This window comes from Eubalaena glacialis, chromosome 13 (genome assembly GCF_028564815.1).
Source record: "Eubalaena glacialis isolate mEubGla1 chromosome 13, mEubGla1.1.hap2.+ XY, whole genome shotgun sequence".
NCBI classification, from domain to species: Eukaryota; Metazoa; Chordata; class Mammalia; order Artiodactyla; family Balaenidae; genus Eubalaena; species Eubalaena glacialis.
In genome coordinates this window covers 79,327,571-79,353,844 of record NC_083728.1, presented here as the reverse complement: position 1 = coordinate 79,353,844, position 26,274 = coordinate 79,327,571, and the positions used below count along the sequence as shown (strand labels likewise).

The 26,274-nt window shown below is 49.7% G+C and overlaps 1 protein-coding gene across 1 annotated transcript; it reads right to left on the bottom strand.

The window, feature by feature from the left end:
- Positions 1 to 3,129: 3,129 nt before the first annotated feature.
- Positions 3,130 to 21,378, bottom strand: ITGAX (integrin subunit alpha X). The gene is made up of 30 exons (XM_061209990.1): positions 21,342 to 21,378; positions 20,659 to 20,761; positions 20,060 to 20,163; positions 19,707 to 19,777; positions 19,439 to 19,553; positions 17,862 to 17,992; positions 17,585 to 17,730; positions 17,184 to 17,337; positions 16,729 to 16,879; positions 16,451 to 16,524; positions 16,156 to 16,285; positions 15,903 to 16,045; positions 15,613 to 15,753; positions 15,315 to 15,524; positions 12,991 to 13,121; positions 12,701 to 12,858; positions 12,404 to 12,558; positions 11,564 to 11,695; positions 11,402 to 11,475; positions 11,044 to 11,185; positions 7,736 to 7,846; positions 7,558 to 7,637; positions 7,390 to 7,473; positions 5,215 to 5,293; positions 4,997 to 5,104; positions 4,803 to 4,886; positions 4,486 to 4,599; positions 4,261 to 4,362; positions 3,882 to 3,992; positions 3,130 to 3,335 (listed from the first exon to the last, which is right to left on the bottom strand). The coding sequence occupies exons 1-30, from the start codon at positions 21,376 to 21,378 to the stop codon at positions 3,237 to 3,239; spliced, it is 3,474 nt and encodes a 1,157-aa protein (XP_061065973.1). The 3' UTR covers positions 3,130 to 3,236.
- Between the last annotated feature and the right edge of the window lie 4,896 nt (positions 21,379 to 26,274).

Genomic DNA, 26,274 nt, shown 5'->3' with positions numbered 1-26,274 from the left:
TGCCAAGGGTGTTGGCGCCCTCTGAGCCGGGACATGGAGGACAGTGAGGACTGACTCAGGCTCTTGCAGGTAAATCCAAATGTCTTTCCACATATCCTGACCCCACAAGTGCTTATTTATGATCATCCGCCCCTCAGCTTCCCATTTTCTAAGCTGTAAGGTTAATCCCTTTACAACAGCCCAACTGTAAGTGCAAAGCGTTAACGGCCAGAGCTCATGAGCGATCACCAGGCAAACCTCTCTGAGTTCAGCCCACTGGTAGCTGTGGTTCATTCCTGTTTCCCTCCAGATGGTGTCAGTGTTGGGCTGAACAGTGACTGCAGTCCCTGTAGACGGGTCACCCCAACCAGACCCATCTGTATACCAGGCATCAGCAGGCATCTCCCCGCTCCCTCCCTACAGGCCACAGGGGCAGGATTAGGGGCAGGAGAATTTGGAGGACAGGGGGTGTCCCTCTGCTGCAGACGGGTGAGCCCTTTCGTCAACGTGAGAGTTAGCGCCATGGCAGAGGTGGGTCGGTGACACATGTTGTCAACCTGCCCCTCAGTAGGAAGGGAGATTCTTACCATGATTGCTGTTCCTCCGTGAGAGACTCCACTTGGACGAGTGCTGTGTGCACTGCTACGAGCTGGTGCTATATGCAGGTTTACTGGGTTCCAACACCCTTCTAGAACTGGGACCAAAATCCTAGGGGTACTGCCTCCTGTTGTCTCTGAGGCTGTGCTGAACTCATACCTCCCAGGGTCACAGACGCATCTGACTCCAATGGTAGTCCTGCTTGGGGGATGCCTAGAGCTTTAATCTGCTTCACTAGTGTCTTGCCTTCTCAAAGGCGGCTTGTTGCTCCGATCCCCAGTCCCACACGTGCCCTTCCTTTATCAGGCAGTATAAGGGACGGAGGCACTGTGCAGGGTGAGGAATACAAGTCCTCCAAACCCCAAATCGTACAGACACTTGTGCTTCCTTCCCATTCTTAGGGGTTGGATAGGCTTGCACCTCATCCATCACAGCTTCTGGGACAGTGTGCCCCTTACCCCAACAAAGGACTCCCCAAAACTTTACGGCAGTGCCTGGGCCTTGAATTTTCTGTGGGATCACCACCCATCCTCTCCCTCACACATGTTCCAGCAAAGTCTGCAGAGTGTCCTGAGCAGAGGCAAGTCTTCCTATGTTAATATTCTATCATCAGTGTAATGGGCCCGTTTTACTAACGTGGGGAAAGAGAACAGGAACAGGTCTCGGGCTACCATCCCGTGACATACGGTGGGGCTGTGCAGGTAGCCTTGGGGAGCACTTGAAAAGTTCACTGTTGCCCCTCTCACGTGAAGGCAAATTGATCTTGAGACTCAGTGGCCAGGGGTCTACTGGACCTCTTGTGTGAAGGCCTTTTATATGCCTTTATGTACTCTGTGGGTTCCTGTTACTTGCAGCCAAAAGCAATCTTCTGTGGAGACATTAACCTCACTGCTGGTTCTGTAAGCTTCTTGGAAATTATGTGACTTGCACATGCTTTTGCTATCAAAGCAACTTTGATTTATGCCACTGGAGTTTTTCTGTCTTCTCTGTCTTCAATGATAAAATTAATAGATTTTAGATGGGAAAGTGATATGTTGCAGTCATTTTAAGAAACCTCTGTTGCTTTATGTGAGAGGTCATTATACTTTGTTTGAAAATGACACAAAAGCTTTAATAGTTTCATGGTACGATTTGACAAAGTTTCATAATGGACAACAGCCTAGGAACAAACAGATACCTGACCCAATAAAATCCAATTTTCAGATGGTATATTTTCTAGATAGATTTTAATTTTTTGGCTCATAATCACTCATCCCAGCATTCATGCATCCCTATACTCAATGTGCACTGGAAACTCGTTCAGTACTGATTTTGATGACATTATTCTAAGTTGCAGCAATTATGTTTTATTTATTTAATCACAACTTTTATGCTTCAATGAATAATTTTTGAGCCATTGATCCTTTTTTTTTGATTTGGAGATATAATACAATTAGATAGCAATCCTGAAAAAATGCGAATATAATGAAGGGAAGCAATAAAACATGAAGGAAAATTATGTAAAAATAGCACCCATTGCCTGCATGTTAGACAAGAGCCCCCTGCAGGCCTTGGAGTCCAGGGACAAGCTTTAGGAACACAATTATTAAGGGTATAACAGGATTTCTGTGAAAGTCACCAGGTTCAGATGTGTGAGATGCGTGGGTTTAAAACTGTGTCTTGCTTTTTTTTTTTCCTCTAAAACATAGCACTTAGGATACCGTTGGAGACTGCAAGAGGTTCGTGGAGCACCTTTTGAGAAATAATACTCTAAAGCCCAATCCTCATAAAGTCTAAATGGAGCCCGGCTTGAGGCAATTTCATCATAATTGGTCCTTCTGAGTTCCCAAAGCTTCTCCTAAAGGGTTTTGGACCCTATGATGGATGGGGGAGATAGTTTTGGGACAGAAGGGATTACAGTTGACCATGTCACCTCAAGTCACATGGTTAACTGCCTCCCCTTCTGCTTTTCTAACTAAAACATCCATGTGGCCCCGGCACGTCGGTTGTGGCAGCAGTGGGATCTCTCCAGGGCAGGGAATGGCCTGCTGTGTGTTGACTCCCAGGTCAGCACCAGGCACCACTTTGAGCGTTATGCTGAGATGGGTGGCATAATAATAAGAATGACCTTGTTGGGGGCAGCACATCTCTGATAGAGGACTTCAAAGTGCTCTCCAATCACTAACCATATGCAGACAATGTTCCATTCAATACATCCCAGGGTTTGTAAGAAACATCTGTGTATTGGTTCACAAGCTGGAGAGTTTAGAAGTTACACTGCGAGTAAAGGGGAGCCACTGAAGATGCATGAGGATGAGAGCCTGGTTCAGGACTGTATTTTAGGAAGACCATCGGTGGTTAGTGGATGAAGGGAGACTGGAGCCTGAGGCTATTGTCCATCTATTTCTAGGTAGAAATTCCAAGTCCAGCTCTCGGGGAGGGGGTGCGGCAGGGATCCTGTCCTGGGATTTCCAGTTGGAGCCTTGACAAGACCAATGGCCCTTCCCAGACAAGGTGCTTTGTGCAGACACACTGCATCCTCCCAAAGAGAGAAAGCAGCCTGATGCCAGCCTCCCTCAGGTGGAATGTTCTTCCCCATCAGGCCTGACTTGGGTGAAAGTAAGAAGGCCAGGGAACCTCTCAGGGGAGAGCAGGTCCAAAGGAGAGCAGGAGGTAGTTTCTTACTGGGCAACTTGTGGGTCTCCTGTCCCATTTTCTGGCGCAGTCTGTCCATTTTCTCCCTCCATCATTTCCTTGTACTGACGTTTGAAGAAGCCAACCTGTTGGGGAGGAAGGAGAAGAAAATCAGGAAGTCCAGTGGAAGAGAGGAAAAGAGATGATGGAGAGGGGGAGCAATCACCATTTCTGGAACCCCCCTATGTTCCAGCACTGCACTAGGAACTTTATATAAATTGTGTCATTTAGACTTTGCCACAGTTCTGTGAGCTGGGTAGAACCGCCTTCAGAATGAGAAACCGAGACCGAGCATGGATCAAGCACATGCCAGTGGTCAAGGAAAGAATCAGTGGTGGTGTCAACATCAAATCCAAGGCTGTGCTCTCATGTTCTAATTTGTGTTTAAGGGAAACACGTAAAGAGGTGGAGAAGAGTGAAAAAGAAATGGAGACAGATTAGAGGAGGCTTGAGAATCAGATAGAAGGACATGGGGTCAACTGGGAACTGGTTATGTCACAGGTGGGAAGGGATCTCTCACATGCAGTGACTTAGGAAGAATGTGTGCCTGACTCCATGGTGAGTCTTTCTTACACTGTAGAAAGTGTGGGACCAAATGCTGGTGGTGTCAGGAGTGGGATGAAAACACTCACCTTGTACAGTATGGCTGTGATGAGAGCCAGCAGCAGCAGTCCTCCCACAGAGCTGCCCACAATAATGGGGGTGGGGTTATAGACCTCATACTTCTCCAGCACCAGCTCCATCTGGAGTGGAGATGACCCCATCAGAAAGTATCAGGACTCTTGCTATCCCAGACTCCTCCCAGGTCCCCTTTAACTCCCTCCCCTTCTTCATCAGGCTCTGCTCCAAGAGGTGAGATACAGAAGGATTCATGGGCTAAGGGACAATTGTCCTGCCCAGGGACCTCCATCCTTCCTCTCTCCAGGCTTGCAAGCCCCCCATCCAGCATCACAGATTTAGCATCAGGAGCCCTCTGACCAGCCTGGTCACTGCCTACCACACGGTCACTACCTGGGCTCTCAAAAATGCCTCCTGTCCTGGAAGCTGGGAATACACGGATCTGTTGAACGTGATCTCAGCTACACTCACAACCAACACCTTCTTCTGCAGTGTCTGCAAAAGAGAAGGGGGAAGGCTGGGAAATAGCTCTGGGGAGGGCTTGGGGTTAGGGAAACGCCCTGGCTTTAGGTGGGCACAGACACATCAGGCCCCACCTGAGTCTGGGAGGGGACACACCTGGCTGACCCAGCTGAAGTTGAGATTGCCTTTCAGGATGAAGTCAAGTTCCTCCTGGACGCCGAAGGAGGGGATGTCACAGCGGAACCTCAGGCAGTCAGCAATGGAGCAGTCCTGGGGAAGAGAAGTGGCATCAGGCCAGAGAAAGATGGGTTTGAAGGTAGAAGACAGCATTCAACTGTCTGATTTGAGGGGGGCAGCCACATCTGAGCTCAAGTAGGCTGTTCAGCAGACATCCATCTAATGTAACATGCATTCCTGAATTAAATTCCTCTGAAGTGTGGCTTCCAGTGGGGGACAGCCCAGGGCCCTCTCACCAGGACAGGCTTCTTCTGAAAGTGGGTCAGGAAGTCGGACTCTGTGGGCACTGTTGTCTCTGAAGAGCACTGAATGGATGGGTTCTAGGAAAAGGCACAGGGAGAAAGCATGTGATGGGGTCATCAGGGATTCATGAGGACCAAGGAGTCCAGGGAGAGAGCATTAGTGGAGGAGCCATACAGTTTTTGAGTACCTGAGGGTGGAGGACCTCCACATCCTTCCACACGGCCAACCGGTTCAGCTCCACGGGCACTGAGAAGTCAATGCTGACAGGCAGGTCCCTCTGCCCCAGGTTGTTCACCTGCACGGGGGACAGTGAGGGCAAAGGTCATGCTGAGCCCCACATCCCTCCCGAATCTCTGGCTCCTGGGCCCCTGCCCCAGCCCACGCTCCTGAGTCACCGTCACGTGCCTGGTATCTGTGCTGAGCCCCGCTGCTTTCCTCCTCCTCGGAGGCCGAGAAGTTGAGGTACTTGGTGGATTGTTCATGGCTGAGGGGAGAGGAGGCATGGGCGGATGGGAAGTTCTGTTAGGGCCTCCTGAGGAGGCTCTGGCTGGGAGCATGACAGGACAGGTCGTCAGAGGCCCCTGGGGTGGTCTGGAATGAGGTCTGTGGCTGACTTGGGGTAATGGGAGGGTTTAGGGAGCAGGGCTGGGCTTCAAGCTGGGTGCAAGGTTCTTGCAGAGGCTGCCCACAGAGGAGACCGCCAAGGCGGCTGGGCTGGGGGTGCGGCGACAGGGACTGAGAGCTCTGACCCGGGGGGAGCGGGGGCCAGGGCCTGTCCTCTCTGCGCCTGGGTTTTCCTTCCAGGCCTTCACGGACACGGAGGAGGCCGGATGGGCAGGTAGGACACAACAAAGGTTTAGGGAGCCTCAGACGGATGCTGTTGACAAATGTCTACTGGACCTGCCCCTTCTGGTCTCCCAGAGGCCTTCCCTGGGGCCCTTCTCTCCTGTTTCCTCAGCTTTTCTTTCTTTTTTGCTTGTGGGAATCTTATTTCCCCGACCAGGGATTGAGCCCGCACCCTCGACAATGAAAGTGCAGTGTCCCAACCACTGGACCGTTGGGGAATTCCCTCCTCATCTTTTCTAGGCCTGAGGTTTGGAGGTGAGGGTGGGCCCAACACAGACTCTTCCCTGGGTCTCAGTGTAACAACACCTTGAGGCTGCCTAGGCCCCTCTGGAGACCCAGTGGCCAGCCTGGCCCCTCGCTGGGTGGCTGCTCTCACTTCTGCCCCACGCCCCTGCCCCACTCTACTCTTTGCATACCTGCCCTTTACCTGTACCATTCAAATTCTAACCCCAACTCTGACTCCAAAGTCTCATCCCTCCTCTGTGAGGGGCTCAAACACCTCAGCCTTGTCCTGGGGGCCCCTCCCCAGAGGGGGCCCCAACCCACAGAGTCACAACTGCAGAATACAAGTGTAGAGTCACACACACCTAGGCATGGCATGTCCTGCGTGTGGGTCCCCTGCAAGCAGGCGTGATAACCCCAGTGCTCACACCAGCAAGCAAGCTCCGAGCTGGCACCTGCCTGGGCTGCTGAGAGCCCCCAGTGTGCAGGTGTGAAGGAGAGTGTGAAACCCTGGGCAGAAGGAGGTAACCCAAGGAGGCCCGTGGGCAGAACTAGCAGGGCAAGGTACCCAGGCTAAGCCATGTGGGCCTGTTTCACACCACGAGTGTGTGGATCTCACAAAGGCAGGGGCTTATGTCTGGTGTTGATTACACATAATAGGGGCTCAATAAATCTTAGCTGAATGACAAATGAATTTATGGAAAGTAACCACAGCACTGTGCCTGGAACATAGCAGATGCTAGGAAGGTATTTGTTGAAAGACGGTATCTGCTCAAGCCCTTGGCTTGACACCTTAGTGTCAAACACCGTGTGTACCCCTCCTTGGGCAGCATTTAAGCCCTTTCCCTTTCATCCAGCTTTTCCCTGATCCCCAGTCTCTGCAGCCAGCAGGTCATTTCCCCCTGTCCTTCCCAAAGGAGACTGGGAAAAGGAGGAGGGGTGGTTCTAAAAGCCCTGCAGAGTGTAAATCTGTTCCTTGTGATGAGGAATCGTCCTGCCCAGATGCCAAGGCTTAAGCGCAATGCCATGGACACTTCAATGTTTAGCTGAAGCCTCCCCTGACAGGAGAGCCTAGCGTCCCCTCGCCCCCTTGAAAACCCAGGTAGCCTCAGGATACAGAACCACAGGGAGGCCCCTGATGAGATTCTTCCTTGAATCAGGATGACCTTGCTCCCCAATAAGGCTGTAAGAACCTTGAAAACAGGGTCACATGTCATATGTCTTAGGGAACCCGGGACAATCTTGAGGCTTTTAAGAAAGGCTTCTGAGAACTGTAGCCTCCGGTAAATGTAGGATGTAATGATAATAATATCACAATTACTATTATCATCAATAACCCACAATAAGCACTCGATGATTGATTAGTAAGTGCTGCTAGCAGTGTCGTCTACCGATTGAGAGGGTGGTGATAAAACTTCAGTATCACAGATGTTCAGCTGCTGCAGAGAGTGAGAATTCCCCGAGCCCCACAGCGTGATGGAGGAGGAGCCCTTTGAGGTCGTGGTGTGGCACCTGCTGATCACGGTGTAGACAGCGTACTTCACCGGGAGCTCCAGCCGGAAGGTGGTCTTGCTCGTCTTGGGGGTGTTATTCTCACTGGAAATAGAGGAGGATCCCAGCTGGCAAGTGTCTTAGAGAAGGTGGCTGCGGGCTGTCTTGGGTCTGTCTGGCCCAGCTCACCTGCTCACATTGGCTGCAAGAAGCAGCCGGTCTCCCAGCATGGCCGTGGGGGAGACATCAAAGGTTGCCGTGAAGGTCATCTGAGGAAGAGGTAGGAATGGGGTGGGGGGAGGTCACCGAGGAGTAGGACGGGGCAGGGGGGCAGGGGAGTAGGGAGGTGGGCAGAAGCAAGGCTCACCTGGGCGCCCTCACGGAAGATTAGGTGGTTGATGCTACAGCGGGTGCTGAGGGTGCCCTGGCTCCTGGTGGGGGCACTGTCACAGGTCAGGCGCAGGGAACGTGACTGCAGCTGGTTTTAAGGAAGCACAGATGAACCAAGGCCGGTGAGCATTTGTTAGTGTTCCAACGAGACTCCATAAAGTACTGACAGTTTCCTGGAATCTACCTTAAGGTTATGTTTCTTAAAAAATCTTTAAGGGCTTCCCTGGTGGCGCAGTGGTTGAGAATCTGCCTGCTAATGCAGGGAACACGGGTTCGAGCCCTGGTCTGGGAAGATCCCACATGCCACGGAGCAACTAGGCCCGTGAGCCACAATTACTGAGCCTGCGCGTCTGGAGCCTGTGCTCCGCAGCAAGAGAGGCCGCGACAGTGAGAGGCCCGCGCACCGCGATGAAGAGTGGCCCCCGCTTGCCACAACTAGAGAAAGCCCTCGCACAGAAACGAAGACCCAACACAGCCAAAAATAAATAAAAAGCTTCTTTCCTTCCGCCCCATTTAAAAAAAAAAAAAAAATCTTTAAACACTGTCTGGTCAAACTTCTTCCTAATGTAGAAATCCAAGATTTATTAACATTTCTTCCTTTTTTTTAAAAATATCTTTATTGGAGTATAATTGCTTTTCTTCCTTTTTATTTATGGTTCTTTTTAAAAGGTTGTACTATGAACATTTCAAATATACTCAAAAGTGGAGAGACTAGGTAAATCTACTCCATGTCCCCATCACGCAGCTTAAATTACCAACATTTTTCTACTCTTGTTTTATTCAGCTGTTCTCCACTCTTTTTTTTTTTCCTGATTAATTTAAAGCACATTCCTAACATCACATACTTTCATCTTGAAAGACTTCAGTGTGTATCACCAACAGACAAGGGTATTTTTTAACACAAGACAAGACTCAACAAATCATACTCAACAAAAGCTGATCCCTAAGATCAGCTAATATCCAGGTCATGTTCTGTCTTCCTAGATGGTCTCCAAAAAGGTTACATTACAGTTCATTTTTAAACACAATATCCAACAAAGGTCCACACATGGCATCTGGTTGATGTGTCTAGAAGTACCTCCAGTGATAGGGTGTTCACCTCTCACACAGCTGGAGTTTGCCATTCCTAGTGTATTTCTTCATGCGTTGATCAAAATATGCTCCCATTGGGAAGACTAGCTTAAGAGAGACACGGGAGATCAACCAAACATAACGTGCAGACCTAGTTTAGATGTTGGTTCAAATAAACCAGTTAAAAAATATTTTTGAGACAATTAAGGAAATTTGATTATGGTCTAAATACCAAGGAATCATTCATTTCATTGGGTGTGATAATGGCTATGGGGTCATGTAAGATGTCCCTACTGTCCATAACAGTGAAATAAGAAGGTGTGTGATGACAGGATGTCTGGGATTGGTTTTAAAATATTTGAGCAAAGGGAAAAGAAAAAACAAACAGGTGACATAAATGTGGTAAAATGTTGATAATTGTTGAATCTGGGCGATAATTTTGGGGGAGGTTTGTTGAACTACTCTCTTCTTTTGTAAATGTTTAACATAATTTTTCATAATAAAATTTTTGTTAAAAATCTGTTTCTCTTTGACTCCCTGTGGTCCTAGTTCTGTCCTCGAGAAGAGGGATTGCCATATGACAGCCCAGCACCAACTTTTATAAATAAAGTTTTATTGGCACACAGTAAATTCATACACATATTGTCAAGGTTGACATGCTCATTCATACACATATTGTCAATGGCTGCTTTCACCTTACATCAGCAAAGTTGAGAAGATGTGAAGACACTCTGTGGTCCACAAAGCTGAAATATTTACTATCTAGCCCTTTATAGAAAAAGTATGCCAAGCTCTGATCTAGAGTAACCAATAAATCCAACTCCTTCTTCTACAGAGCAGTATTTTATTTTATTTTACTTACTTTTTTATTTTATTTTATTTTATTTTATATTTTCCACGCTGCACAGCTTGAGGGATCTTAGTTTCCCAACCAGGGATTGAATCCGGGCCACGGCAGGGAGAGCACCGAGTCTTAACCACTGGACCACCAGGGAATTCCCCAGAACAGTGTTTTAAAGTATTTGAAGGCCGAATCATCAAAAAATCTACAAACAATAAATGCTGGAGAGGGTGTGGAGAAAAGGGAACCCTCTTGCACTGTTGGTGGGCTGTTGCACAGCCACTATGGAGAACAGTATGGAGGTTCCTTAAAAAACTAAAAATAGAACTACCATACGACCTAGCAATCCCACTACTGGGCATATACCCTGAGAAAACCATAATTCAAAAAGAGTCATGTACCACAATGTTCATTGCAGCACTATTTACAATAGCCAGGACATGGAAGCAACCTAAGTGTCCATCGACAGATGAATGGATAAAGAAGATGTGGCACATATGTACAATGGAATATTACTCAGCCATAAAAAGAAACAAAATTGAGTTATTTGCAGTGAGGCGGATGGACCTAGAGTCTGTCATACAGAGTGAAGTAAGTCAGAAAGAGAAAAACAAATACTGTGTGCTAACACATATATATGGAATCTAAAAAAACAAAAAGTGGTTATGAAGAACCTAGAGGCAGGACAGGAATAAAGACGCAGATGTAGAGAATGGACTTGAGGACACAGAGAGGGGGAAGGGTAAGCTGGGATGAAGTGAGAGAGTGGCATGGACTTATATATATATTACCAATTTTAAAATAGATAGCTAGTGGGAAGCAGCTGCATAGCACAGGGAGATCAGCTCGGTGCTTTGTGACCACCTAGAGGGGTGGGATAGGGATGGTGGGAGGGAGACTCAAGAGGGAGGAGATATGGGGATGTATGTATATGTATAACTGATTCACTTTGTTATAAAGCAGAAACTAACACCCATTGTAAAGCAATTATACTCCAATAAAGATGTTAAAAAAATAAAATAAAATAAAGTATTTGAAGGCCGAGATATGTTTTCCTTTAAAAGAGGAATATTGATACGATGTGGACTACAAAGAAATGTAAGGCAGGGTCCTTGCTCTCTTCACATTAGCAGCCTCCTGGGAACTCATTCCTGATGGTCATTCTTAAAATGCCAAGCCTAGAGTTGAACACAGAATGAGCCAATGCATGCCCCAGCCAACACAACCACATCAATCCAACCACGATCAGCCCAGCCCTCTTGGCTTACAAGAGGCTGCTAAACAATGGAAGCCCTGCCTGAGCCTTGAACCCAACACAGGAGTCTCTGCTGATCCCCCGCCATCGGCCTTTCCTTCCCCAGAGAGGACAATACCTGGCCCCCTGCCACACGTCGATAAGATAGCCCCAGCGGGTAGAAGAAGGTGACTGTGGTTCCATAGGAGTCCTCGCCATCATTCCACACTCTCACTTCCAAGTTCATCTCCAGGTTACTCCCCACAATCAGGGTCTTCAAGCTGGGTGTTGGGGTAGAGGGGAGGAGGTGATTCTGTGACTGAGGCTGGAAATGGTGTGGGGATGAAACACAGAGTAGGAAAGCGGGGGAGAGATCGGGACAGGATGTCTGGGTCCAGAGCACTGGGTAGAGATGTTAGGGAGAGCCAGGGGAGGACTTCCAGGTTCCAGGAAGGGGGCTGGGGGATCAGGGGAGGTCTGAGGGGCTAGACGCTCACCCTGAGACTCCAAAGGAGATGCTGAGGTCGTCCTGGCAGACGTGATCGGCACCACAGTTCTTCTCAAAGGGGAGCTGAGAGCGAAGGGAAAACAGGGTTTTCCCCAAGATCTGGAGTCCACACCCTCCACCCTCTCTGGAAGAGCCCAGCACCAGGACTCACAGAGGTCATGAAGTATCTCTGGGCATCCACTGCCAGCATAGGCTGGAGGTTTCCAAAGCCAGAGACAGGCTTGCCCACTAGGGAGAAGTTGAGACGCAAGATGATGGGGGTCACCGAGTCCTCCACACAGGCCTGGAGAATGGACATTGGAGGGAGCAGTTGGCTGAGAAACGCACCGTCGCAGCCACTAGCTGGGTCCAGTCTCCTCATCCGTAAAATGGAGCAACAGCGGTACCTACCCACCCCCCATAAATGCTCATCCATAGGATCCTGCGTGCAGAACCTCTGCTGTGGTTGTCCTTGGTCTTGAACATCCTTCCCGCAGCCTCCCACAGGCTCACTCACTCTACTCAGGGTCTCCCCAAACTGCTCCTGGTGACACCCCCCGACACCCTCTCCGTTCTCTCCCCGGCTTTATCTCTCTTCATAGCCTTCATCACTACCTGACATCTATTATTTAGGAATCTGATCACTTTTGATCTTCCCCCAGAGCTCCCCCTGGGCATGATTGTTTCGTCCACTGCGGGGTCCCTGGTGACAAGGACAGGGCCTGTCTCAGAGGAGGAGTTGGATAAAAGAATCCCATCCCCACTGCCCCATGGCTCTCTGAAGCAGCCGTACTCTTTTTCCTGAAATCCAGCCGTGTAGCCTCTGGCAGATGCAGCCAACCTCATCAATCCATTCACTCACTCACTCCACCAACATGTGTCCAGTACCTCAAGTATTCCGTGTGCCATGCTGGGGCAGAGCGAGGACCAGAACACACCTGTTCTTTCCCTGCCCAGCCCCCCTGCCAGCCTCAGAATTGCCTCTATTCCCAGGACTCTGAGGCCCCCTCACCGGCAGGAGCAACCTCACAGGCTCGCAGTGCTGTGTCAGACCCAGGTCTCGAACACGAGTCAGATTCCGAGTCCTTGTCTCCTCGAAGACAGCACGAGGACTCAGGCGGCCAGGGTCAAGGGTTAGGTCAAAGGTCACAACGCTTTGGAGGTTAGCTGTAGGGGAAAGCGGGGGATAGAAAAGGCTGAGAGAGTGAGGAACTTCCCAGCTGGGCAAGGAGCAAGGTAGGAGACAGGAGTCCCAGGCTTGGAGACTCCCAGGGTCAGGACATCCTGAGTCAGAGGGGAAATAACTCACCCAGCCGGTTCTTGGGACTTTGAGAAACACGAAGGCAGACAATGGCCTCACCCAGAGACTGGGCAAAGGCCAGCTGCTGGTGGCACTCATACACAGACCTGGTGATCTCTGGAGGTGTGATGCGGAGGTTTGCCCACACCCTAAGCACAGGTCTGGTCCTGCGGGCAGAACACTGAGCTGAGGACAGGCCCTTGGTCCTGGGAGGACAACCTGGGAGGGCAGGTAGGGAGGCTGGTGTCCTAGGCAGACCCAGGACCACCCGGGGAGTGTCTGGGGAAGGCTGTTCTCACCTGAGCAGCAGCGCGTGCCCCCAGGCCCCCACAGCCAAGTCCACCAGTCCATCCATGGTGAGGTCCTGACCCCCGCTCAGCGACTGCCCGAAATACTGGAGGCCGGGGGAGAACTGGGCGCCTGTGATCCGCTGGCCAGAGAGGGAGAGGCAAGTCAGGTTGGGGGGTGATGGAAACAAGTTGAACAGAAGAACGAGAGGAGCAGGGAGCTGGGGGTATGGGAGATAGAACGAAGGGGTGAGCAGTAAAGAGACATCTCCAAGAAGTGCCTAAAGAGAGAGGTGGGCATGGGAAAATGGTGACTAGAGACAAGGGAAGATTTCTAGGACATAAATGAAGAAGTGGAGATGGAAAGACTGGCCTGGTGACCTGAGTTTTGTTCACTCACTCAGCTAGTTAGTCTTGGGTTCTGATTTTGGCTCCTTCACTTATGAACCATGGGACCTTAGGCCAGGAGTCAGTCTTTCTGTGCCTCAGTTTCCTTATCCCTCAGCTGGGATAATAACACCTCAGAGAATTAAATGAATTAATTCATGGAGTTCTTAGAACCACACCTGACGTATGGTCACTAGTCAGTAACTTACTATTATGAGTATCAGGGCTCCAGCCCTACCCACCACATTGCAGATGGTGCCAAGGCCATAGGGCCTTTAAGAGGCCAATTCCAGACTTGAAATCAGACTCTCTGACCTCATGTCCAAGACCCTTTTTTGCTCTCCGTAGCCACCCTGTCTCTTCAGAAGGCAAGGTGGGACCAGGTCGGGATGGGGAGGGGCTGCACCCATATGCAGATTCTACGCTCCTGGACCACCTGCCCTGTGGGTCCCTCCCCTTTTATTTCCATGGCTCCTGTAACGACCAGTCCCTTTAAGAATATGCCCTTTAAATCTCTGGGCATTGATGGGACTGGCAGACATTGAGAGTAGTAATAATAAAATGAAAGAGAAATTTACCAATTACCAAGGAAGAGGGGGTAGAAATAGTACAAACACAGCCAGACAGCCTTGTGCACAGGAGAACTGATCTCACCACCATGTCATCCCCATGTCCCTCATTTTCCTCTACACCCCAGCCCCTGACAACCACTAATCTACTTTCTGTCTTTATGGATTTACCTATTCTGGACATTTCATGTAAATAGAATCATACAATATGTGGTCCTTTGGGTCTGGCTTCTTTCACTTAGCATAATGTTTTCAAGGTTCATCCATGTTGTAGCATGTGTCAGTGTTTCGTTCCTTTCATGGCTGAATAATATTCCATTGTATGGGTATACCACATTTTATTTATCTGTTCCATCAGTTGATGGGCATTTGGGTTATTTCCACCTTTTGATTATTATAAATAATGCTAATATAAACAATCACGTATAACCTTTTTGGTGTGGTCATGTTTTTAATTCTCTTGGGTGGAACTGCCAGGTCATAGAGTAACTCTGTGTTTAACCTTTTGAGGAGTTGTTTTCCAAAGTAGCTGCATCATTTTACATTCCCACCAGCAGTGGATGAGAGTGCCAGGTATTCCGCACCCTCACCAACACTTGTCATCTGTCTGTCTGAGTCTAGCCATCCTAGTGGATGTGAAGTGGTTTTGATTTCCTGATGACTGGTAACTAAGTATGTTGAACATCTTTTCATGTGCGTATTCGTCCTTTGTATGTCATCTTTGAAGAAAAGTCTTTTCAGGTCCTTTCCTTATTTTTTAATTGGGGCTTCCTTAACTTTTGCCAGGGGAAGTAGCCCTCCCTTCTCAGGGAACCCTGCCCCCTTGGGTGAAAGGCTCCTGCCTATGGGCATTTGGCAGGATTACTGATGGCAGGAGAGAATAAAGTCATGGCATCCAGGGAGATGAAGGGGTGAGTGGACAGGCAGACTGAGGCCACCAGAACTAAACTGACTGGCAAAGGGAGGCTCCAAGTGACGGAGCATTGGGTTAGAGTCAGGAGGTTGGAACCTCCCTCTTCATCATTCTCGATCCACTATAAACCTTGGAAAAGTCAAGGCACTTATCTTCTCCATGCCCCAGATTTCATCTCTAAAATGCGTTTGCTAATGCTTGGCCTATGTACAGTGTAAAACTGCTGGGGGACTAAAAGGCTTGGGTGGAGAACCCACTCAAGTATCAAGTCACCATGCAAAGAAGGGAATGTATCAATGTTTCCATTTCTCAAATTCCACAGATTTTGCTTGCTGTCTACTAGGTGCTCAGTGCTGGACAAAAGAGATAAGATAAGAGAAAAAAGAATTTTCCAGGCAGCAGTGTCAAAGACAGGGAAAAGCCTGGAGGAGGTTGCTGTGGCAACTGCGACAGTTACTGGGCCTCACCTGGCTGTGGGCGGGGCTGATGCCCAGTCCCGAGGTTCCGTGAAACAGGTAGACAGCACCCCGGTTCTCCTGCTCTCCCGGGGCCCCGATGGCCACGTCCCTCAGCCTGTCCCCGTTCACATCCCCCAGCACCGTCAGAGCTGCCCCAAAGCGGGCCCAGAGGTGGCCTTGCTCCCCTCGCAGGACAGCACCACACTGCCACTTAGCCCTCTGCAGAACAAAAACAGTGTCAGGGCTCAACCCAGGCGACCCCTCCACACCCAGACCCCACCCAGCCCGGGTCTCATCAGCCACTCACCGCTTGAGGCAAGGGGCACACGGACACCTGCCCCCCTCGGCTCTGCTCATAGTAATGGGGGGCCCCGATGAGGACCAGGTCGGAGCTGCCATCTCTGTCCACATCCACGGAGCTGAGGGAGGCCCCGAAGTAGGAGCCGATCTGAAGTGCAGAGCGTGGAGTCATCCTGCCTACCCCTGCACCCGCTCTGGGCCAGGTCCCGCCTCTCCCCAGATACCGGCCCCTCCCTGCTGGGCCCCACACCCCCTTCCTCTCCCTCTCTGCCCTGGAGACCCTCCTCCACACCCAACCTGGGTCCCTGTGACTTCAGCCTTCGGCCTCCATTGCCCGGACACCTGGGTGAAGATGACAACCTTCCCGGTGTGCTGATGGCGGGGGGCCCCCAGGACCAGGCTGTGTACCCCCTTCCAAACGGCCAGCTCTGTGGAGTAACCTGAAGGGACCGGGCCTCAGCACAGAGGCTTCCACTCCCCACCCCCGGGCCCCTGCCCTTCCCAGGCAGCCCGTCTCCCGCCCGGCCCTCCGACCACAGCCTTGCTTCACCCAGGTAAGAGTCCCTCATGTCCGCGTGCTCCTGAGACATGTTGATGAAGGTGGGGCTCCTATTTGGGGGGTACAGGAAGGCACCTCCAGACCAGCTGAAGCTCCCCACAGCCCCCAGAACTGGTCCATCCTGGGAGGAAAGGATTCCAGAGCAGGTGGGAAGAAGAAGAAGACAGCCTATTCCAAAACAATGCCTGCCGATGGTTCCGCCCACTCGCCTGATACCCACTCTTGCCTTCCCTCCTCCCATCTCTGCCTCACCCTACATCAGTGGCCTGAAAGGGGCCCCACTCACAGGCATGAACACAGCACTGAAGCCCTCCTGGGACATCTCCAGTTCGAAGGAACTGCTGCTTATGGTCTGCGTACCTAGGGAAAGGCATGACACCTAGGATCCATGGGGAAAGATAGGCTTTGCCAGGTTCAAGAAAGATCTCAGCTTTAAGAGGATCACATGTTGGAGACTAATACCCAAAGGGAAAGACTGGCCCATGACATAGGGGTCCAGGTTCTAGAAGGAAAAACATTTATGGTTGAGGGCTTCTGAAGTGAGTAGTTCCATCTCTGACTTACCCTCAATGGCAAAGATCTTCTCTTTCAGTTGGTTTTGAATGTCTCTCAAAGCATCAAAGTTCTCCACTTTAAATATATGTTCATGGGAGGGCTTCGATGCGATGTCCTTTAATTCTTGCCAGGAATGTGTATTTTGAAAAGCCAATCCCACCTGTTCCCAGCAAAGACCAATTCAGTGAAAATAATCATAACTATAATATGCCTGATGGATGCTGGGATCCTCCAATAACCCTGCAAGGTTAATATTATTACACCCAGTGTACAGGCAAGAAAAATGAGGCCCAGGCAGCCTCAGCAAGGAGCTTAGGGAAAGGATGAGGATACCCCAGGCTGGAACCCAGAGTTTTCATCCTGAAGTAGAAGCTGAGAGAGCTGGGGTTTCTGTCCTTGAAAGGGAAGGTGGCTTAAGAGGACGAGAGGGGAGGAAGCAGTGGGAGGGCATCCCCACATCCTACCCCAATTGCATAGCGGATGATGCCAGCAGCCTCAGCACTGGGAATGACATCCTTGTAATCCAGAGGGTCATATTGTTTCTGCCCGTCAGTGATGACGATGAGGATTTTGGAGGCATCTTTTCGGGCCCCATATAAGGCACTGAACAGCTGTTCTCTGTCAGAGAAGATGAGGGTCCAGAGGTCAGTGAACAGAGCTGCTGCTTAGCCTCTGATGCCTTTGTGAGAACAAGGAGATGCCGCTTCCTCTGTGATGCCCCCGTCCCACCCAGAGGCCCCCGGCTTGGTGGGGAGACCACAGGCTGAACTCCAGTACCCATCTCTCCCTTCCTCTTGGAGACAGATGCGGCCCAAAGGAAGACCCAGATGCTCTGGGGGAAGACCTGGGAGGAGTCAGGACTCACGTGACCATCCTGATGGCTGTGGCCGTGTACGTGTACCCACTCAGCTTCTGTACGGAGTTCAGCAGGCTTAGTGGGTTTGAGCTGGCTGCGAAGGCTTTGAAAGTGAAGTGCACCCGGAACTTGTGGGAGAACTGCACCAGGGAGAACTGGGAGAACCACGCAGGGCTGGGGGCCGGGCCAAGGCACCAGAACCCTGGGGTTCCTCCCACAAGCTTCCCCCGGGGAGGGGAGGGCGAGGGGGTGGCTGCGCCCTTTCCTTCCCTCCCCGGAGACACACCTGGGAGCTGGGACTCTGGAACTGCCTCATCATAGCCTTCACGAAGTTCAGCATTTTGGCAAAATCGGTGGAGGAGATGCTGCCTGAACCATCGATCAGGAAGGCAATGTCCTGCTCCTGCCTCGGGCACTCTGGAGAAGGAGGTGGCACCAGTCCCCCGAGGGACACTCCCAAAGTCCAGGTCTCCTGGCCACGAGAACCCACCCTCCCAGGGGCTGCCCTAAGTCCTGCCTAGAGCAGGGCCCTTTGGTCTCCTGAAGTCTCTAAAGAGGACACATCTGTGATTCAGCTGCTCACACCTGGTTGATAAAAAAGTAACAATTCCTCCAATCCAGATGGTGAGAGGCTGGGGGCCCCTCCTTCTTCCTCGGCTGTCCGTGCCCCGCCCCCTGACCCTACCGCACCTTCTCCCCCAACATGCCCACCATCCAGCACTAAAAGGACCTTGCTCCAGCCCCTGGCCCGGGTATACCCCAAGCTGGTCAGCACCAAACTGTACTTTTGTTAAATATTTTTAATGTCATCCCTGGCAACAGCGGCACACTGGTCCTGTGCTGTCCTCGGCTGCAATCTGGACCCCACTCTCCTCAGAGCGAGAGAAGAATCTGTCCTCAGAAGCGGAAGCTCTCCCGGCTTGGCCTGCTCAGGGGGATTCCTATCTAGCTCCCAGCTGCCCCCTTCTGCCCCCAAGGCTTCCCATCAGACAGAGGGGTGTCCTGATGGTAGCCCAGGCACCTGTGGATGAATCTAGAACCTAGGAGGTGCTGGGAGGGGCACCCCAATCAGGGCCCCAGACGTCAGTCTCCCCAACGGCTTGAGTGTGAATGTGAAACCAGGGAGGGGCCTCGGCCTGCCCCAGGGGGGTCTGAAAAGCTCACTGTTCCACCTCTTCATCCCCCTTCCCTGTCAGCACCAGGGAAGCTGGGCCCTGTGCCTCAACATGCACACACACACGCACACACACACACATACATATACACACATACACTACACACACACATATATAACACAACACACACATATACATGTATACATACATCACACACTCATACACATACACATACATACACACATACACATATACTCATCCACACACATGCATACACACTACTCAGACTGCCTGCACCCACATCACCCTTTCCCAGCCTGCTGCATGAACTAATTGGCTATGCTGCAGGGTGCATTGTGTGAAAATAAATGCCCTTCACTCTAAAAATTCTTGCAGCTGGCATTAATTGAGCCCTCACCACGTGCCAGGCACTGTGCTAAACCCTGGCGGAGGATCATTGTACGTTACTCTCAGTGTTGGGTGTGATATTATCCCACAGGCAGATGAAGAAACTGAAGCTCAGAGAGGGAAAGGTCCTAGGAAAGGTCCTGCAGTGGGACAGTGATGGGGCAGGTGTAAAAGCAGGCGATGACCCCTCCAGCCCATGTTTGGAACCACAATACCATCCAGTAAATTTTTTTTCTGCATCCCTCTTTTTTACCCACTTTGGGGTGTCTCTGGCTCCACTGCAAACCCGAGTCAGATGTGTATAGGTACCTCGAAGGACTCAGTGGCCCCAAACACTCACCCTGCAGGGCAGCCGGGATCCTCTGGGCCTGCCAGGACGGGGAGGCCAACAGGAAGCAAAACCCGGTCAAGTGCATGTTCTCCCTGCATGCATGGTGCACGGTGGGGCCACAGGCCTGTGGACAGAGGGGCCTGGTGGGAGGGGTTGCCCCTGCTTCTGTCCCACCCTCCCATCCCAGCACCTTCACCCTTCACGGGACCCCCAGCACCAGCAGCCCCAGGTCCCCACTCTTTCCCTCAGGATGCTCCCGTGACCCAGGGCAACTCACCAGCAGCCGAAAGGGGCTGGTGGTGGCCACCATGGACAGGCCCAGGGACATGTTCACAGCCTCTGGAGGCACTGAAGGTACAGATGTGTGCATGGTCACCCTCAGGACAGAGGAGGCAGGGAGCACCTCACCTCTGGGAGATTAGGGGGTCTGACAGGTGAAGGGGGCTCTCAGGTCTTGATGGAGTTATGGGGGTGCAGGGGTACGTTGGGAGGGGAGTGGGTCAGGGAGCCTGTCTGAGGGTAAGGGTCTGCAGACAGAGCTGAAGCCAGGAAGTGGGTCTCCTGTGCTCTCCACAGGCCCCCAGAGCACGGGATCCTGGACCTGGGTCTCAGCCAGGGGCAGTGACTCACCCGGCAGGAGGATGGGTTCACACTTGCCCATGCTGTAGTCACACTGGTAGAGGCCGCCTGTTTGATTGGCAGCCTTTATCTCCTGGGGGGCTCCAACCACCAGCCTGGGGGGAGAAAAGAACACGGCAGCTAAGAGTGTGGATGCCAGAGCCAGACTGCCACTTGACCAGTTTGTTTCCCCTCTCTGAGACTCAATTTCCTCATCTGTAAAGTGGAGGTTAATAACAATTTAAATTCCGCATGGGAGAGATTTTTGTCTCTTTTATGCTCTGGTGTATGCCTGGCTCCTGAGACATTTAGTAATAGATGCTCAATAAACATTTGTTGAGTGATGGATTCCTACATCATAAGGTTGCTGTGAGGACGCAATCAGTGCCCACAAAAGGGTGCCTGGCACTTCGTAATTGCTTAAGAAATAAATAAAGTTAGCTGGGGTCCTCGAGATGGCAAGATGGCCCTTCTTTCAGTCCAACTCTTCATAGCCTTGGGGGGAATTGCCATGGCAGACAGAGGAGAGTTTGTGAATAAAGAGAGGGATGTGGGGAGGGACAGGGGAGGAGTAGATGAGAGCCAAAGACCAGACACCACACAGTCCTCACCAGTTGGCATACTGGACCACGCTGTATCCAAACCCAGCGCTGTTCACATGGAAGGTTGTTGGCTGGTCTATGTCCAAGTTGAAGCAGAAAGAGGAAGCCAGGGCTGGGGAGGAGGGTGAGGAGACACACTTTGGTGAAGGGTCTCCCTTCTGCTCCATCTCCCTGGCCCCCAGCCCCCTCCCCCACTGTCCCCTCCAGGCGCAATGCCCCAGCATCTCCTGGTCTTCTGGACCCTCAGGCTCAGCCCTGCTTCTCTCCTTCAGATGGTCCAGAGATAGCTGTTCACCCACTGGTCTGCTAGCAAGTTTCAGTTCTTCATTTCCACAGAGCAACACCCAAGCTCTAAAGACGCTCCTTCCCCACCCCTCCCCCTGGGCTCCTATGAGGAAGAATCCAGGAAATCTTGGGGCCAAATGGATGCAGTGGACAGAGTATAAGATTGACTCGTTCTGCCTACTTGAAAAACTTTTGGATTGTCCAGGCAACTGGCCTCTCTTCCAGCATCTCTTGACCTTCCCTAAAATTGGTTCAGTATCCTCTCAACCTCCACAAACTCTAGATCCCAAACCCGGTATAACTCCAGATCCCTCCCCTAATGTCTGAGTCCAAAGCATGCATTCTCAGCTCTCTCCCTACCTGGACCCCCATCCCCTCCTCCCCCTTCGTCGTGACTCTCAGCTTACCCATCAACAGGAGGAGGAAAATCCTGGTCCTGGTCATGACTGGAAGGTCAGACATGGACATCGGAGCGTCTGAGCCGCCAGGGAAACAGCTGGACCAAGGTGCCAAGAAAGCAAGTAAACAGAGAGGGGCACAGGAGGCTGGAGGTAGGGAGGGAAGTTGTCAGCATGACTCAGAGGTGGAGGGCGGAGAATGCAACTAAAATAAGAAGAGAAAGGGGCCAGGCAGCCCACACGCTCTGCGTCCAGAGACGACATGACTTGCTTCTCTTTGTCTCCCCACCCTAGGCTTGGGTGGATGCAAATCTCCTGCCCTGCCCTACCTCTCTAGGTTCCCTCATTGTACTGGCAAAAGTTTCCCCTTGATCTTGAAACTTCAGTTAACCTGGGGAGGGGAAAGGGTAGCTGCCAAGGTGGGGTCAGGGCCCTAAGAGAAACTCTGGTAGGAACCCTCCTTTTTGGACCTGGAAACCTCTGGGCCCAGGAGTCAAGTAGCTGGACCCTAGGAGGGGGTACAGAGTGGGTATTTGCTCATTTGTTCATCACTTATTCAACAAGTCTAATTTGAGTCTGATTATGCAAGCGCTCTGTTAGCAGAGGGAGAAAACACAAGTCACAAGGCTCCAGCCCTGGGGTCAGTGGAGAAGAAAAATATGTAAACAGCAAGACATTGCTGTGAGAGGAGAAGGTACCCATCGGTCACAAGGTATCTTACCCAGTTTGGAAGCATGTGGATTTCCAGGAAGGCTTCATCGAAGAGGTGACACTTGATCTGAGTCTTGAAGGCAACTGACTAGAGGGGAGCGTATTTCAGAAGGGTTGGCCAACTGTGGAAGAGGCGTGAGACAGGAGGGCCTCTTAGGAAATCAGTGACAGAAACCAGACAGTGGGAGGTAGGAAGTGACAAGAGATGAGGTCAGTGGGGGAGAAGGGAAGGGGAAGCAGGCCCCAGGCCCAGAAAGCCCCCTTAAGGCCTGTTGATTTTATCTCGAGGACAGAGGGAAGCATAGAAGCAAATTATGAAGACTGAGATCTTCAATTTTATGTTTCAGAAAGCTAGAAAGAGGAGAAGTGTAGGGCACAGTTTCCTTGGGAGCTAGCTGGAGACAGATCATTCAGGAGGGAGGTGATGGGGGCCTGTCGGTGAGCTGGTGGCCATGGGGATGAACTGAAGGCTAACTTGTCCCTAAGGCGTGGACAGTGGTGATGGTCACTGAGCTGGAGTGTACTAGAGGAGGGACGGGTGGTGGGCTAGGGCAACTTTGGTGTTGAGGAAACCAAAACATGGTGTTTAAGAGTTTGGGCTCATAAAAAAGAACGAAATAATGTCATCTGCAGCAACATGGATGGACCTGAAGTAAGTCAGATGGAGAAAAACAAATATTATATGATATCGCTTATATGTGGAATCTAAAAAAATGGTACAAATGAACTTATTCATAAAACAGAAATAGAGTCACAGATATAGAAAACAAACTAATGGTTACCATGGGGGAAAGCGGGGTGGGGAGGGATAAATTCAGAGATTGGGATTGACATATACACACTATATATATAAAATAGATAACTAATAAGGACCTCTTGTATAGCACAGGGAACTCTTCTCAATACTCTGTAATGACCTATATGGGAAAAGAATTTTAAAGAGTGGATATATGTATATGTATAACTGATTCACTTTTCTGTACAGAAACTAACACAACATTGTAAATCAACTATACTCCACTAAAAATTTTTAAAAATAATAAAAATAAAAATTAATTTAATTTAATTTTAAAAAAAGGTGTTTGGGCTCTTTCATTGAAAACGACTGCTCCCAGGGAGGGAGAGGTGGAGGGATAGGATAAGGGCCTGCTATTTTTCATAGCAAAACTTGTAAAATAATTTGACTGTGCCTATGTATAACTTTGATAAAAAGACAAACTTTAAAAAATAAAAATTTTAAAAGTTAAAAAAAAAAAGTGGGCTCTTCCGACCTCTCTATGCTTGTTTCCTCCTCTGCAAAATGGGGTGATAATAAAAATACACACCTATTGTTGCTGGGACAGTTGAGTTTGTAAGTGTGAAAATGCTCGAAGGAATATTTAAGAGCTTTTATTTTTGACTATTATCCTTACTATGCTATGATGATTACTGTGTTAGGTAAGTGCGCTTCCCAAGGGGGGAAGCCTCCACATCCTGAAGGGTGTGCAGAGCTGGATCTCAGGAGAAAAGTCTGGGCTGGAGATGAGTTCTGAAACCATCGGCAGAAGTGCTGGATGAGATCCTGATGGGAGTGTGAAGAGGAAGGAGAAAAATGGGCCTGGGCTGGGTCCCAAGGAAACGCCAATGATGGCCACAGTATAGGGGCTCAAGAAGGTGGGGAAAGAAAGTGTCCGCAAAGAAGGAGAGAGAAGGGCACAGTGCAAAGGCAGCATGGAGAGAAGGAGTGTGAACAGCATCACAGGCTGCGGTCAAGTGACACTGAGTGAAGTAAGAAATGAGGAAGTCTCTGGATCTGGCTACAGAGGCTGTTGGTGACCCTGGAGTGGGCTGTGCCAGGACAGTGAGGGAGGGGGAGGGGACAGGGACGGGAGTAGCAATGTCACCCGGAGGGGAACAGCCCTGAGGAGACCTCAGACACAACACGGCTGGAGAAAGGCCCTGGAATTCTTGGCGATGAAGAAAATTTGAGAGAGGGAGAGAGTGAGAGTGCAGGGGTTCAATTCCAAGAGGAAATGGTGACAGAAAAACCCAATAAAGAGAAAGGAGAAGTGGCCCAGATGCTGGAGAGGATAAAAGACAACCAGAAATGATTTAAACCAGAAGAAGTCTGGGAGACTCAGGGTTGGTGCTGTGGACAGGTTGAGAGACCATCAGCCTTCGAAGGACCTTGAACCTGGCCTTTCCTTCGCTCTCTTTTCTTAGACTTGGGTTCCACCCTGGATGAGTGAGGATAGACAAGATAAGAACCCTGGACCAGTAAGACTCCATCTCTCCTCTCAAGCTGCCCAACATACTTCCATGATGCTTCAGAGAAAAGCCAAGGTAAGGCACCTTGCCTTTGGCAAGGATAACTTGGATCGTAAAAGTGTAGAACAGGATGGGTTCTTAATTCAGCGCACTCATTTTACAGATGAGGACAGTGAGGCTCCAGCCAAGACCTTAGGGTGTCTAAAACTCACAGCCCTATTTCAGTGAATCATGACTTTGACATTTCCAGAAAAAGATGGCAATTGAAGGGGATGATATAAGCAAGGAAGGGGTGGACACCCCAGTTACTCATCTTCTCAGCTCAGTGGGATCATGAGTCAGTCACATCCAGCTTTTTTTTTTTTTTGAATTTTTGAATTTTATTTATTTTTTATACAGCAGGTCCTTATTAGTCATCAATTTTATATACATCAGTGTATACATGTCAATCCCAATTGCCCAATTCATCACACCACCACCACCACCACCACCCACCCCCCCGCCGCTTTCCCCCCTTGGTGTCCATATGTTTGTTCTCTACATCTGTGTCTCAATTTCTGCCCTGCAAACCAGTTCATCTGTACCATTTTTCTAGGTTCCACATACATGCGTTAATATACAATATTTGTTTTTCTCTTTCTGACTTACTTCACTCTGTATGACAGTCTCTAGATCCATCCACGTCTCTACAAATGACCCAATTTCGTTCCTTTTTATGGCTGAGTAATATTCTGTTGTATATATGTACCACACCTTCTTTATCTATTCGCCTGTTGATGGACATTTAGGTTGCTTCCATGACCTGGCTGTTGTAAATAGTGCTGCAATGAACATTGGGGTGCATGTGTCTTTTTGAATTATGATTTTCTCTGGGTATATGCCCAGTAGTGGAATTGCTGGATCATATGGTAGTTCTATTTTTAGTTTTTTAAGGAACCTCCATACTGTCTCCATAGTGGCTGTATCAATTTACATTCCCACCAACAGTGCAAGAGGGTTCCCTTTTCTCCACACCCTCTCCAGCATTTGTTGTTTGTAGATTTTCTGATGATGCCCATTCTAACTGGTGTGAGGAGATACCTCATTATAGGTTTGATTTGCATTTCTCTAATAATTAGTGATGTTGAGCATCTTTTCATGTGCTTCGTGGCCGTCTGTATGTCTTCTTTGGAGTAATGTCTATTTAGGTCTTCTGCCCATTTTTGGATTGGGGTGTCTGTTTCTTTAATATTGAGCTGAATGAGCTGTTTATATATTTTGGAGATTAATCCTTTGTCCGTTGATTCGTTTGCAAATATTTTCTCCCATTCTGAGGGTTGTCTTTTCGTCTTGTTTATGGTTTCCTTTGCTGTGCAAAAGCTTTGAAGTTTCATTAGGTCCCATTTGTTTATTTTTGTTTTTATTTCCATTACTCTAGGAGGTGGATCAAAAAAGATCTTGCTGTGATTTATGTCAAAGAGTGTTCTTCCTATGTTTTCCTCTAAGAGTTTTATAGTGTCCAGTCTTATATTTAGGTCTCTAATCCATTTTGAGTTTATTTTTGTGTATGGTGTTAGGGAGTATTCTAATTTCATTCTTTTACATGTAGCTGTCCAGTTTTCCCAGCACCACTTATTGAAGAGACTGTCTTTTCTCCATTGTGTATCTTTGCCTCCTTTGTCATAGATTAGTTGACCATAGGTGCGTGGGTTTCTCTCTGGGCTTTCTATCTTGTTCCATTGATCTATGTTTCTGTTTTTGTGCCAGTACCATATTGTCTTGATTACTGTAGCTTTGTAGTATAGTCTGAAGTCAGGGAGTCTGATTCCTCCAGCTCTGTTTTTTTCCCTCAAGACTGCTTTGGCTACTCGGGGTCTTTTGTGTTTCCATACAACTTGTGAAATATTTTGTTCTAGTTCTGTGAAAAATGCCAGTGGTAGTTTGATAGGGATTGCATTGAATCTGTAGATTGCTTTGGGTAGTATAGTCATTGTCACAATGTTGA